This window comes from Plectropomus leopardus, chromosome 14, assembly GCF_026936395.1.
Source record: "Plectropomus leopardus strain MGB_pleo_1.0 chromosome 14, ASM2693639v1, whole genome shotgun sequence".
NCBI lineage: Eukaryota > Metazoa > Chordata > Actinopteri > Perciformes > Serranidae > Plectropomus > Plectropomus leopardus.
In genome coordinates, this window is record NC_142189.1 from 2883624 (window position 1) to 2898833 (window position 15210).

The 15210-nt window shown below is 40.3% G+C and overlaps 1 protein-coding gene across 1 annotated transcript; it reads left to right on the forward strand.

Moving 5' to 3' along the window:
- Positions 1 to 1606: 1606 nt before the first annotated feature.
- cdc25b (cell division cycle 25B) lies at positions 1607 to 13409 on the forward strand. The gene is made up of 15 exons (XM_042500290.2): positions 1607 to 2153; positions 2297 to 2379; positions 3272 to 3323; positions 5393 to 5434; positions 5619 to 5652; positions 6056 to 6193; positions 6894 to 7013; positions 7107 to 7244; positions 7431 to 7508; positions 8271 to 8462; positions 9262 to 9366; positions 9452 to 9514; positions 9626 to 9724; positions 11150 to 11395; positions 12403 to 13409. Exons 1-15 carry the CDS (start codon positions 1939 to 1941, stop codon positions 12541 to 12543), a joined length of 1746 nt encoding a protein of 581 aa, XP_042356224.2. The 5' UTR covers positions 1607 to 1938; the 3' UTR covers positions 12544 to 13409.
- Positions 13410 to 15210: the final 1801 nt, after the last annotated feature.

A 15210-nucleotide genomic window follows, 5' to 3' on the forward strand; every position in this document is an offset into this window, starting at 1 on the left:
GGTTAAATAACTTCAGTGTTCAGATCAGTCACGTCAGTTTTGTTGTTGTCTGCCTGGTCATGGTCAGAAGACAGAACGACCGATACCGACTGATGTCTGTGTTCTTCACTCTTTCTAAACTCAGAATTGTGATTTCAGATATATAAATTATTTTGTTGTCATTCTAAATTTGTTCTCACTGAAACATTATTAAGGTTTTATGGTGACTTTGCTGTTGAAAACACAACAAAAAACCCCAAACAGTTATGTTTAAAACATCAAGCAAAAAAAAAAAGCTATTACACAGTGATGAAAAAGACGCTAAGAGTATTGATAAAGAACAGAACTGATAATGAGTATCAGTAGTCGTTTCAGCGAGTGTATGGTCATGAAATATATTTGTAAAAATGTTTATGAATCGCGGACTGTCTGAAAAGATCTATCTATTCTGGGTACCCTGATATCTAAATTCAGATGCAATCTTTATATTTATCTAAAAAAATCAGGCAGTAGACTTTGATTTCACTTGCATGTTTAGATAATTTAATGTAATCTGTGGAATTTTAAACAGGCTTGAGAAAACATTTTGCAGTTTAACCCTTTGAAACCTGAGCATATTGGCTTGTTTTCTTTCATAAACATGGGAAGAAGGCAGCAAGTAGCTTAACAGTTTTTTTTGTTTTTTTTAAAAAGCACTAAATTAGTAAGTTAGAAGAAACTTACCTGTAAATATGTTTTAAAAGGAGTTTAAAAAGGGCTGTAAGAAAGTGCAAAAAAAGAAGAAAAAATAGTTTTCCTGACATGTTTCCCTAGTTTTTTAAAAAAAATAATAAAATAGATAATAAATGAATAATATTTTCTGGACTCTTTTGGTCACTAAATTTAAGCATTTTGCAGGATATTTCCCACCAAGCTGCTCATTAAGTTTTCCCCCCACATTTTCAGAAGAAATCAAACCATTTTTTTTAGTTTTCTTACGTTTAAATACACGTGAAAGGGCAGCAAAAGAAAACTGATGACAGTCTAGTTGTTAAAGCGTTAAAGCAAATCTCAGAAGTTTTGAAACATTTCAACTTTTGGTCATTTTGTGACATCCATGTTAACCTTTTTTTTTTAAACCAATTTTTACAGAGAAATGTCTCTGTCTTTCTGTTTTGTGCAATATGATGCTAAAATCTTTCAACTTGCAGTTTAGATGATTCACCAGAGTGTTTTTTTGCAAACTTACATAATGTTTTTATTGATGGATATTCAGACTTGCAAGGCAGCCATTTAGTAATTTAGGAGATTTTTTTTGCAAAGCTCTGTCTTTTCAAGTGAAACTCCACAAATTTAAGATAAAAACATTCCCTTAAAGCAGGTATTATTTTGAGCGATAATTGTTATTTTTTAATGCATCCACTGTTAAAAATGTTGAGCCCACAGTTGAGAGTCTGAGAACAAAAGACATTTGAGAAGAAAGATGAAATTTTAAAGGCTTGTGTCACATCCTCTCTCTGCTGCTTCATCCGGTGAGAGAACAACAGCGCACAGACGTTCCGCGCTCTGATTGGTCGTCCGGATCTCTCGGCGGCGCTGATTGGCTGAGAGATTGCCGCTCCTGAGCTTCTATTTTGAACATAAATACGAGCAGCTCGGGTCGCTTTTTCTCAGAAACCAGGAGCTGTCAGAGGGGGAGACCGCTGCCTGCACCTCCGACAACAACCACAGCTATGTGGCTTTAGTACTTCATCAGGACTGAATCAAAACTCATCGCGGATCCACCGAGTCTCCTCCAGACGGTGTGTAGGATCGTTTGTTCGGACATGTTTTCTTAAATTACTGCGAGCTAGCTGGTTAGCTTCGGGGTTAGCTTGAAGATTGGCACGTCTCGCTAATTTCCCGACCCGAAATTCAAACTAAGTCCAGCATAAAGTAATAACATCGGCGGGATTTACAATCATTTTGGACATCTTAAAAATGGAGTCGGTGAGTGTTTTCGGCTGCACCAGTCCTGTACACACCGCTGGGAAAAGCAGGCCCGACGCGATCCCCGGGCTTTCCTCGCTGTCTCTGCCCGAGCTGAGCACAAAGAACACGCACTGCAGGAACCTGTTCTCCCCCGGACCCGCCGCCGTGCTGTCCCCTGTCACCAATCTGGCTCTGGACATGAACAATTTAGCTGGACTAGGAAGGTATTATTAATAAACTTTTACTTGATATATCTCCCATTTGTACACATGATTTTCTACTGCTGTTTTTACAAGCCATGGGTGAACTTTTCATATATCAAGAGCTGCAACGTCTGATTTCTCTGTGAATCTTTCCCCCTACACAGCCAATGTGATACCCCAAAAAGGAGAAAGCATGCAACACTTGAAAAGGTTCCCTCCTTTGCTTCAGACGTCTCATCTGATGCTGGTGAGCCCCCTAAAAACCTATTGTCTTTGCTAATTGATGCTGCTAGAATTAATGCCTAATGATCATTTTTGCATCTGATTTCACAGTAATTTCCTCAAAATTAGGTTGTGTGGTTACTGTAAATAGTTGTTTTTTAGTACAGGAAAATAATTTCCAACTTATCTGTTAATTAAAGCAAAAATGCCAAATTCTACCACTTTCCCTCCATCTTAATTATTAGGATTTTCTACTTTTTTAATCAGCAAATGTGTTAATTGACTAAATATCTGTATGTTTTGGAGTGTTTGTTGGACAAAACAAGCAAAACAAATGTCACCTGAAGTTTTATTAAATTTTGCTGGACGTTTTTTTCACAATAAAGAGTTAAAGCACACACATCCAGATGATAAAGAGATCATCAGTAGACAACAAGTCCACACATTAGGTGGGGCTTAATTAAATTAACGTTAGCAACTTAGGAGGAAATTATCCCACAAAATTGACAAGAAATTAGTAAAATGTACAAAAATACCTGAAAATTAGCAGCAACAACAAATCCAAACAAAAAAATGGAAAATAAAGGATTGAAAGGTTTAAATATTTATGAAAGCTGTCTGAACACAGCAAAAAAAAACAAAAAAAAAAATGATGTTGATCCACATTTCAGTGAGTAAATTGGTACTAAAGAGAGTTACTTGATGTAGCCCTATTATGTGCCGTTACTCACAGATTACCCCCTTTCTTTACAAATTGAACTGGTCTACAGTGTAAAATGACATCCACATTTACTGTTTAGTTCCTGTTTAACTTGTTGAGTCAGCAAAATTCACCAGCCACAGTCGTAACACAACACGGTGGCAGTTTACCACCTGATGCTTAAATATCGATCTTTGATACGATTCTCTTCCCTCAGGCCTCGGCATGGATCTCCCCAGCCCCATGGACGCTGTCGAAATGGAGGACACGTAAGTTGCACTGTCCTCGTCATGTCTGTTCTAATCAATCAGTCTGCGAGCTGCGCCCAACACCACCCCCCACCACCTCCGCCCTGCGCTTGGGCTCAGCTGAGCCAAGCACTATTTCCCAACTGTAGGATTATTGTTTCTACCGTTGGATTTAAGATGGCAGCGTCACTCTTTTTTTTTTTACTAAGAAGATAAGCTGCTAAAGACATGTGAGCTTAACTTTCTTTAAGTTTCTCACTAAAAAAGTTGTAGAAGTGAAGTTTTATGTTTGCCTGAAACTTGAGTCTCGACCAGCTTGTCAGCATGTCCTCAGTTTCAGGGTTGGTATGGTCACGAAAAACCAAAAAAAAAGTCATGAAATTTTGAAAAGTCATGGAGTTTTGTTTCATAAACCTGTATATTAAAACAGTGTGTTCAAGGACTTTTGGAAATTGGAAGCTTAGAAGACTTGTTTTAAAAAAGAAAAATTGCCAAAGTATTTTCTTCAAAAAATACTTCATAAAAAACAAACAGTCCCTTAGTTATATTTAAATATTCAGTTCTAATTCAGTTCTGAATGATTCATTTTTTCAGTCTTATTTATTTACAAAAAGCTGTTATGTAGTAATGAAGAAGAACCGACGAGTATCAGTGGCTGTTTCAGAGATTGTATTGCCTGGAAAATTTGCCTCTCAGTCATTGGAAAAGTTGCGGAAATGAATTGGTAAAAATGTGCATGAACCCCAGTTTTGCCGATGTTGGGTGGCCCTTTTTTTTTTTAATTCTGCATTTGGTGAAGACATCTGTCGCCGTCTGATGTGCGAGTTCCTTTACAGCAGCATTTGGTCCTCCTTCACCTCCTTTACAGCTGCTCGGTTGCTAGGAGTCTTCCAGGTTGGGGGAGGACATGTCCTGCGCTCGGGTTTAATGATAGCCCACCCCCTCTGGGTTTTGGCACACTCTTCCTATGCACTGTTATTTCAATAGCAAAAGGGGGGCTGGAGTTTTTTCTTGTGTCGGGGGCCATTGAAATGAGGGCACCCTCCCTTCTCCCGGCCGCTCTGAATGGGACACGCTCTCTCCTCGACAAACAAAGGGCTCTTGCAGAAAAGGGGTTGGCGGCGTTGGCTCCAGCAGGCATATGGTAGATTAGCTGATCTCTGCATCCCCTCTCCTGCCCTCCCTCCCCCCGACACACCGAGCTCTCTGCTCATTTAGCATACAGGTGGGCATTACTCCAATGCAAAGACCACCTCTCGCCTCGACGCATTCAGCCGACTTCCTCTCGTCCAACCGTTCCTCTCGCTTTCTCAATAGCGCTCCAGCTTCTTTGTCTTTGTAGTTTATGAGCACAAAGTGCTCTTGCACTGCCGGTGGAGGCCCTCAGCTTCCCTCCTCTGCAGGTTTTATGTAACTTTTCGTTAGTGCTGAAATAATCTGCCAGTAATTGGATTAGTTCATCATCGACAACATTTAAGGATTACGAAACAAACAATTTGAAGACATTTGGCTTTTAGGAATTTCACTGTTATTTTGTTAGACTGCATCAGGGATGCTCTACTTACTTCGGGGCCAGGGGCCAGTCGCTGTAGGATTTTAAGATATTTTTAGAATTTTAGGACATTACTCAGATTTTAAGGCTTTTCTTGGATATTAGGACATTTGTCACATTTTAGGATGTTTGCCACATTTCAGGGCGTTTCTCAGATTTTAGGACGTCTCTAGGATTTCAGGACATTCGGCTGTTAGGTAGGACCTCTGACGGGGGTAGGGGCGGTCCTTCACTGGCACTTTTTTAATAAACAAGCTCTATTTTGATGTTTTAAGCACTCTGGCACCTTATGTACACTAAAAGTGCAAAAACAATTCCCAGTGTGAATCACTTTATTGTGAATTAGAAAATGATTTGAGGGCCACTTGGCCCCCTTTTGGGTGTCAAATTTAGCCCATAGGCTGCAAGTTGAATATCACAGTACTACATTTTTAATCGATTCATCACTTAAAGAATCAATAAAATTAATCATTAGTAGAATCCCTACTTGTCTTAATTGTACAACCTTATTTTGAATGATTTATGTTTTGTGTCACAGGTTTGAAAAAGCCATTCAACAGTCGAGCAGAATCATCAATGAGTAAGTTGCTTTCAAGTCAATACTCTAAAATCATTAACATGTGTTTGGTTGTTATTGTCTTTCCTCATTGGAACAGTACTGCTCTCTGAGGAGTACTTCGCTTCTTAAACTAAAACAGCCCGCCCGTCCGTTGATTTGATTCGTATTGACCACGATGCCGTCCTCTCTCTTCCGTCAATTACAGGAGGATGCCAATTCGAAGAATCCACTCTTTGCCGGTAAGCAGATTTGTCATGTTTTTTGTTTACAGCACTGCTCGTCTTGTTTTAATTAGTCAGATTTTTGGCTGATGTTCAGGGCCGACAGATGCTGTGGGAACTTGGCCTGTTGTCATTTGGCCGTCCTATCTCCAAATACTCCTCCAGTGGAGTTTAAAGTCAGATCATAAAACACATGAGGGACGGGAGAACTGAGAACAGCAGAGGGAGTTTTAAAAGAATCCCAACTGACTTTTAAGCTTCTCAGTAAACATTAAACTTGCAGCTGCGGTTGAGATGCAGTGTTTTGTCTTAAGGGCAGTTTTTCATTTTAAGTGCGTGCAAAACATCCTCCACTGTAAAACCGCCACTTGTTTACAGTCGCTGAGCCTCTGCTGAATTTGTCTCCTTCTCTCGTCTTCAGCTCCAGCTGCAGGGTTTCAGTCCGTCTTTAAAGGGACAAGAACCGGACTCCCACCGCTACGGCGTATTCGGACAACACCCCCCCCAAATGACAGCCTCCTCCATCTCTCAACGCGACAACAAGGAGAACATGCCGGAGGTCAGTGATGCAGTTTGTCTTTTCAGCCTTAACTTTTACATTGTTAGCTTTCTAAGAGAATCAGTATCTGTTTGAGTACGCTATATTTAGACTATTTTCACCGTTTCACCTCATACGCTTATTGAAGCAACTCCATAATCTGTAAGGGAAAATAAAAAATAGTTGTTGTTTTGTCAATGGTGTCTTGAGGCTGAGATAAACTTCAGTTCATTGTTGGAAGGTTTTTCTGACAGTAATGTTTTTTTTTCTTCTTTAGGTTGTTAAAAACAAAAAAATGTATGTGATGCTGGGATTTTCTACCTGGAAGTTATTGTAAACAAACATGGTGATTTTGTATATAGAACTTCAGTAATGCTCAGAAAGCTGATTTGTTGCCACGGCGAAGGCATTGCATTGTTTAAGAAGTTTATTGAGTCTTTGCATTTTATTTAGCAGAATAATATTGATGTCAATATTGGGTGTTTAGACGGATATTAACCCACACACAAATGCGGTTTTTTTTTTCTTTTGTAAGTTAATGGTTTGTACAGATTATAATCAGATAATAATCAATAAGTAGCCATTGAGTAAATATAGTTGGCAAAACTTAGGGTTTTTTTTTTTTTAGCATCATACAAAAAAAGACAATTGGTTGCTGTGAAAATTCTTTAAAAAGTTCAGCATTGATTAACAAAAAAAAGTTCCTCTTTTTATTTTCCAGGAGGGTTTTGAATTCAAGAAACCAACCAAGCCGGTGTCACGGTGTCGCGGGCGCTCCTTCAACAGCGGTCAGTCAAAGGACGCGTTCGCCCGTCGTCCCAGCTCAGCGCCGGCCCTCATGGTACGTGAACATGTCGACGATCAGTATCCATCTTTGTGCACAAACCTGCTTCCACAAAGAAGCTGACACTCCTCCATGTTCACCCTCGTGCAGTTTTCGTCGCCCCCTTCAGTCCAGCAGTTTGACTTCAACGACTCAAGCCCCATGTTCCTGAGACGCACCTCCCCAACGTCCTCGCTAAACGACGACGAGGACGACGGCTTCCTGGACGTTCTGGATGACAACATGGAGGTGAGCCCCCGTCTCTTAACACCGACGTCTGGAAACTTTTAGTTGAATGGATTTCCACCAAACATACTTGAAAATTTTTAAAATCACTCTTTTCCCCTGGAATATAGAAGGTCACACTTTTAATTAGAGATCATTATCTGCACTATTAGACTCACAAAAGACTTTCTAAATCTTTGCCACCTGCAGAGCGACTCTGCGATGCCGATGGGAATGGCCAGCCTGCTCACTGCCCCGCTGGTGGCTGACAGCTCAGCAGAGGACTCGGTAAGTTTGTCTTTTTGCAAACGAAATCTCTGAGGTAAATTTGTCTGAATGGAAATAATTACAGGAAATAGGCATCAACATGTCAGCGGCAGTAAAAAATGTTGCTTTATTGTTTGATTTGCAAGATCAGCAGGAATCTGTGGAGATAAAACGTTCTTTCAGAGGTCCATAAGGACAAATAAATGTCTCATATTCCATATTATATGACATAATTACGTTTTCCATTAAAAATTGTACCATTCAGAAGAAGGCAAAAGTCTTGTTGGGCCCCTGCATGTATCATCTATACTGTATTTATTTGGCATGTCGTCTTAACCCTTTGAAACCTGAGCAAACTGGTTTGTTTTCTGTTGAAATTGTGGGCGAAAAAGGAAATGACCAGCTTGGCAAGAAATGTTCCAAAATTGCAAAGATTAGTGTAAAAAGAAAAGGGAGGCTTAAAATTAAAATTTTCCAAAAAAACTGTTCTTTATAATTATAATAATTTCATATTTAAAGTTATTTTTAAATTTAAAGTTTTTTTTCAGCCCCTTAAGTCATGTTGATGTTTTTTACTTTTTTTAAACTTATTTTTAGGATATTTTCTTCAGCTTTTTTCTTTTTTTTAACAATTTTTTTGCAGATTTTTGAGCTATGTCTTGTTAACCCAATTGTTACCTTCTCCCATGTTTTTGTAAATAAACCAAGTTGCTCAGGTTTCAAGGGATGAATCTCAAAAAATGTGTGTTAAGTGTTAACTTTAATGATTTTTGTCTCCTTCAGCCTGTGATTCGCTGCCGGCCGCGGAGCCTGTTCCGCTCCCCCTCCATGCCAAGTCCGGTTTCGTCCCGTCCCGCTGTGAAGCGTCCCGACTGCCCCGCAGACGAAAACACGCCGGTCAGGGTGAAGAGGCGACGCAGCCTGGCAGGAACACATGTCACCATCCTGGAGCAAAACCCCGAATCCCCAAGAATGGTGAGTCCTGTCAAAGTCAGAGTGGTGCTTGGTGTAAAGAAAAACGTTCCCACGGTCATGCAAACCTTTGCAAAGTTAAGGAATTAGAGTTTGACTTAAAGATCTTTATCTGTCGTGAAAAATAAACGTTAAAAGCTGTGGAGTTTACAAACTTTTGACATTTCTTACAAAAAAGTCGAAGTGCTTTTTTCCCACTTTTTTGTGTGGCATTATGTCATCCTTCAAAGCAGTTTCTGTCTGCAGTAAGTCGGAGGGCCACATCACGTGACTTTGCGCTTTGAGGGAGTGAACTGAGCGACCTGGACTGACCTGCCTGCAGGGCACACAGGAAAGACTCTCACAAGCATGATGGGAAAACAAATATGGACAGGGAAGCTTCTGTAAAGGCTGCGATAGCACCGACAGCAGCAGAGTCGCTTACTTTCAGCAGGGAAAAAAAAAGAGCTACGATTTATGGTTCAAACTTGATGAAAATATTTCTAAACTATGCACTTTTTGTGTTGCACAAGATGAACTCATTCAGTTGATTCAGAAAGTTTTAGTAGCTGCTTTGGGCGGCTGTTCTGAACTTGGGAGTTGATTGATTGATTTGATCACCTTGTAGAGCGCAGAAAGTGATCAGATTAGACAAAAGCACAGGCCAGAATATAAAGGGTTAAACCCATCTGCCGCCTCTTTAGTGGAGGTGGAGAAATGGCTGAATCCACTGGCTATTGTCACCGGCTTCACCAGCAATCTCAGATTACCTCATTTTCTCCTGGGCTGCCTCCTTAAACCTCCTCGTCCTCGCCTCCTTCAGGGCTGCTCTCTGCTCCAGAGGTCCAAGTCCTTCTGCCAGACTGACATCGAGAAGCTGCTGGACGGCGACGACGGCTCCGATCAGCTGATTGGAGATTTCACCAAGGTAAGGAAGACGGCCGTGTTTGTTACACTGTTAAATCTCTGCTGTTAAATTACTCCTCTGATCTGATTTCTTCTTCGTCTCTCAGCCGTTTGTGCTGCCAACAGTGGACGGCAAACATCAGGACCTCAAGTACATTAACCCCGAAACGGTGAGCGGAGGCTTTTTTCGCTGTTAGTGTTTCAGAATGGAGCAAACTGTTTAATGTATTTTGAAAAAATGTATGTATGCAGAGTAAAGTTGTGATCTTTGTGGTCCTCAGATGGTGGCAGCTCTGTGTGGACAGTTCAATCATCTAGTGGAGCGGGTCATTGTGTTGGACTGCCGTTACCCCTACGAGTTTGAGGGAGGACACATAAAGGTGAGCGCCAACATATTTGTGTTTTTGATTAAAGCTTTAAAAAAATGACTTTTTCCTTCTGAAATGTAAAAGTGTGCGTCACAGCCAGCTTAAAGAGCTTTGTTTCGACGCTGAAGGTCACTGAGGGAAACAGAAATACTGCATTTTGATAGTATTTCTCCTATGTAGTTATACTTCACTAGTTTTAGCTGCAGTACAGGCTGCAATGTAAATACTCGGAGCATCTTTGCACCGTCAGTTAAGTCGACTGTTTGTTTTTGTTAAAGAGTAAGATCCTTTTTGTTTGACCAGAAACAGCCCTGAAATCACCATCGCCAAACCCAAAAGACTCCTGATTTAATTCAGTTATTTAACTCTTTAAAAGCTGGATGGACATCTTGTGCAGACGCCGCTAACAAGCTGTTGAACCCTTTAAAACCTGACCAAACTGTTTTGTTTTTCAAAACCGGAAAAAGGAAATGAACAACTTGCAAGAAATGTCCCAAAAATGATCAACATTTAAAAATGCCTTAAATTCATTTTAAAAAATGGTGGAAAGTTATTGGAAAATGTCCACAAAAATATTGTTATATTCATTAGAATTATAGATTCAAATAATGTTACAGAAAATATACATTAACACTGCTCTTTTTCAGGTCATTTTAAATTAGTTTTTTGCTTATTTTCAATTAATTTTCAAATAATTTTGTACTAATTTCCTGCTAATTTGGGGGCGATGTGTTCTGAAGTTGCTCTTTGCCTTCTCCTTATGTTTGTGTTACAGCTGCAGCTTATTTTCACGTCTAACATTAAGAGTTTATTTCAAACACACCAGAGTTGGTGATTGTTGAACTGTAGAAAGGTGACTAAGACGGCTTTTGTGAGTTTTTTTTGTTTGTTTTTGTCGACTTTGAATGTCGCTGTCATTGGTCCCGTAACCGCGGTCGGTCGTGGGGGCGCTGCGTTGCTGGACGCATCACCAACTGACTCCGTTTCTGTCATTTACGAGCTAAAGTTTCGGCACAGCTCATCTCTGCACTCAGTGATATTGTCTGCCCACGTCTTTGCGCTGTGACTTTGAATGAAGTTTTTCTCGATTATTAAATTGCTGTTTATTTAAACGGAGTCTGGTGGGTTTGGTGATGGTGATTTTGGGGCAATTTCTGGTTTAAAAAAAAAAGTTGTACTCTTTAACAAAAAGGTCTATTTCTGAAGTCATCCTTTGTTTTGTCAGAATAACAATCTGAGCCGGTCACTCGCAAAAACACTAAGTGGATGTTTAACGGTGCACAATCGCCCAATAATGAACTATTTCTAAATTTCACTTCAACACAAAAAAGTGGTAAAATTTGATCCTTGTAAAAACATACCGAGGTCGCTCTTTAAAGCGTTTCTGTATCAGTTCCTGTACGTCATGAATTAAGTGTTGGGTTTTTGGCGTTTCAGGGCGCTCTGAACCTGCACCAGGAGGACCAGGTGGAGGACTTCCTCCTCAAAACGCCCATCGCCCCCTCCTGTGTGGACAAACGCGTCGTCATCATCTTCCACTGCGAGTTCTCGTCGGAGCGCGGCCCTCGAATGTGCCGCTTTGTCAGGGAGCGAGACCGCGCCATGAACGACTATCCCAACCTCCACTACCCCGAACTCTACATCCTCAAGGGCGGATACAAAGACTTCTTCCCCCATTTCCAGGTGAGTCTCTTCAGGTTCCCCTGAAGCTGACGCTCTGTCCGCTGATGCTGTTAAACTGTTGTTAACAAATCGATTTCACCGCGAGCTCCACTCCGGCCGTTTGACAGATTTTGTTTTCAGTTCACTCAGTTGGACGCGCTGGTTTATGCAGCAGCTAAAAGCCAAAGACTGAAAGTAAGATCAAAAGTCAGATCGTAGTCTTGTGACGCTGGTTTGAATTCTTGTGTTTGATCCTCACAGTCGACTGTTTCATTGAGCACAGATGAACTATTGAAAGACACATTTTAGGGACTTTTGGCAGCCGACTGGTTGCGTAAGATCAAGTGTGATTAACAAATGAGGCTTTGAGTCTAGATTTTAATGTTTGATTCTTTGATTTATTTTTTTTATTTTATTATCATACAAACGAAGCAGACGGACAAAAGTCATATTTCCAGACAATGAAATACACGAAGCAAAAAAATGGTCAAACACACGATGACTTGATTTGCATTCTTAAAAAGGAGGAAGAAGCACAAACTTCTTCAATTCCACCCTTTCTCCAAAATTAAATACATTTTTAATTAACCAGCTTCCTTATTAATTTCAACCTATTTTCTAATGACTTAAACATATATGCATTCACTCAAATAACCGAAATCTGTAAATTATTATTTACAGAAAAAAGAAGTAAACTAGGAAAAAATAAATATTAATTAACCAAATGAGTAACAGTAACCGCTGTCAGACCTCCTCTTCATCCCTGTGCCTCGTCAAAATCGTGTTTTTATACATGATTTTGAACTGGTTTATGGTTGGACGCTGTTTTAGCTCCTCGTTTAAACTGGCCTCCACAGATTGATGTACAAAACATTTAAACAACGTAAACATCGTTTTAGCTGTTTGAAATTTTACATCTAAAGAGTTTATTTGGATGAAACATTTGGTGAGTGACCCTCCGGTGTGTCGATTGAAACCCTCGCTGGCTCTTCAGTGTTGTGAACTCGTCTCGTGTTCTTCCCGCGCAGTCACAATGTGAACCTCAGTCCTACCGGCCCATGCACCACGAGGACTTCAAGGAGGACCTCAGGAAGTTTCGCCTCAAGAGTCGCACCTGGGCCGGCGAGCGCAGCAAGAGAGACATGTACAGCCGGCTGAAGAAGCTGTGAGCGCCTCCTCGTTCCTCCCAAAACTGCCTCCAAAACACACCGCCTCCTGCCAGAGCCCGAGGCCTCGCCCCGCCAGCGAGGAAATAACCTTCTGGGATCTCGCCAAACAGAAGGGGATTTTATAAAGTCCCGAAACGTTTCATTTAACTATAGCAAAGTTAGTTATTTATGCGAATTAAAAGAGGGGAAAGACGTGATGATGAACGCCTGAGCTGCAGTGAACAGATTTCATAAAGAAGCACGTTTTTTTTTTTTTTAAAACCACTCGGACCTGCTGCCGTTTTTATTCCTTCGCAGCAGGAATCACTGCCACGTCGCAATAACAGAACCAAACCACACTGCCGAGTTTGTCTTTCAGTCTCCTCACTGGATATCTTTTATTTTGGTCATGTCCCTCCTTATTTAAGCACTTAATTTAAATCCCTTGAAATGGTGAGGTGCTTTTTTTTTTTTTTTACACTGCTTTTTATATTGTTTTTAATGAATTGTTTACCCAATTTATTTCTGTGTCCCAAACTGCAAATTGGATATTTTAATAACAGTGTGAACGGTCTGAAAATTAACACAGAGCTTTTTTTTCCTCTCCCTCCTGATCCGCTGCAATACCTGGTAACTTTTTTTTCTCAGTCAGACACCAAAGCAAACAAACTACCTGTTAACTTTGCAGTGAGATTTTCTGATGCTGCAGGTCAGCAAGTGACAGACCAACGTTTTCTTTGTTTTGCTTTGATTCCTTTTTAATTTTCAGAGATAACTTGTCTTCCCCTCTGCAGAGCTGGTGATGATGAATTATAATGAGCGGGGTGGTTTGAATATTTTTGGGTCGTGGGGGAGCTGCTGAAATAAAGAGCCGCCGTGTGTTCATATATGATGTGCAGAATCTTTTTTTTTTATTTTCTTTTGTCAGAATTAAATGTTTGTGCTGTGAGTTTCCTCTCGGGCAGGAATGAGTATCATTGGAAAATGTTCACACGTTTGACAGGATGGTTATTTGAAATCGTCCTGCAGGAATATAAACACAACTTTTGTGCAAAATCTTACTCTCAATTTAACTTAATTTAACAGCTGTGCAAACACAAGGCCTAAAATAAAATGCAAATCCAAAGTTTGTATTTCAAATATAATATGATCTCATCAAAATGAGTAAACAAGGCAACTCTGGCTGAACTTTCACACCGCTTTTAATCCTTTAAAGCTTTAAAGCAAAGTGTCTTTGCATTATAAAACTTAATCAGCACAAAGCAAAAATCCCAAAATGAAACAAAAGGTCCATAACTAAACCGGGAACATCACTTTTCATGTGCTGTGTTAAGACGCCTTCCACATGCATTTTAACCCGAGCAAATTGGTTAGTTTTCCTGTGGAAATGTGAATAAAAAGGCTATTATAAATTTGGCAAGAGATGTCTCACAAATTGCAAGAAATGTAGAAAAATTAAAGACCTGAAAATGACTGAAAATTAAAGAGAGAGAGAGAGAGAGGGGAAGAAATGATTAGATAATAAAAAATGGGGGAAAATATCCAGAAAACAATATTTATAATGATAATTATTTTATTATTAACGGTTATCTATATATTTTTGTTTTTGTTCCTTTGTTTTATTTACCTTTTTTGTTCCTTTTTTTTGTTAACTTTCACGTAATTTTGTTGTTACTCATTATTTGATTATTTGTTACTTCTTCCAATGTTTTAAAAGAAATTGAGCCAATTTGCTTTGGTGTCAAAGGGTTAAATGCTGAAATGTGCTTTTTTAATGTTTGCTGTGTGCATAAATGAACATTATAGCCACACTTCTGATAACTTGAATAAAGTGTTTATTAGATATAGTTTGTAATGTATATAGGAAACACAGGAAAGACAAAGTGTAATGCCAAAAATTTTAATAACTGATTTATTCAGCAAAAATGTAAAACTCTGCGCTTGAAGCTTCTCTGATGCGAGTGTTTTTAGGTTCAGGTCTGCTGGACGAACAAAACGATCAGTATTAGCCTCTGAACGAGCACATGGGTCACTGAGAGCTCTGACAACTTGGACCTAAAATTAATAATTGTTAGTTGCAGCAAAACTTGACATCGGTTTGAGATTGAAGGCGCTGTGATTCACGGAGCTGCTGACCTGCTTTCAGCGTGCAGGATTCAGCCAAAGCAAACAGGACTTTCCACATGTGAGCTCTAAGAATAGCACATCTGCCGTTTATTTGGTCTCTGCATGGCGGGGACACGGGTTTTCCTGCACACACACACACACACACACACACACACAGAGCTTCTTCCTGTTTTTCAAACTCTCCCTCTCGGCCGAGCGTGGGCGTGGCCTCTGTGCTGCAGCACGTGCCCCAAACGTACACACACATTCCTGCGCGCAGAGGGGACGGCCAAACAGCCGTTCCCCTGACGTGCCCTGACAGGAGGGAAAAATCAGAGCCACCATGTGCTGAAAACACGTGACCGCTCTCATGGCGAGGTCATAAAAGCTCGACTCCCTCCCCTCTGGCACTTTACCAAAGTTTGAAATCCGGCAGTTTCCCCGCGGCCCTGTGGGAACGGGAAAGGGAGGGAGAGTCTGTTTGCATTCCTCAGATCTAAAGACTTGTTTACAGCCAACAGTTTGTCGCTGACAAAGTGTCAAATCTCGACTGAAGATGCTTTAACTCCTAAACGCTGGAAA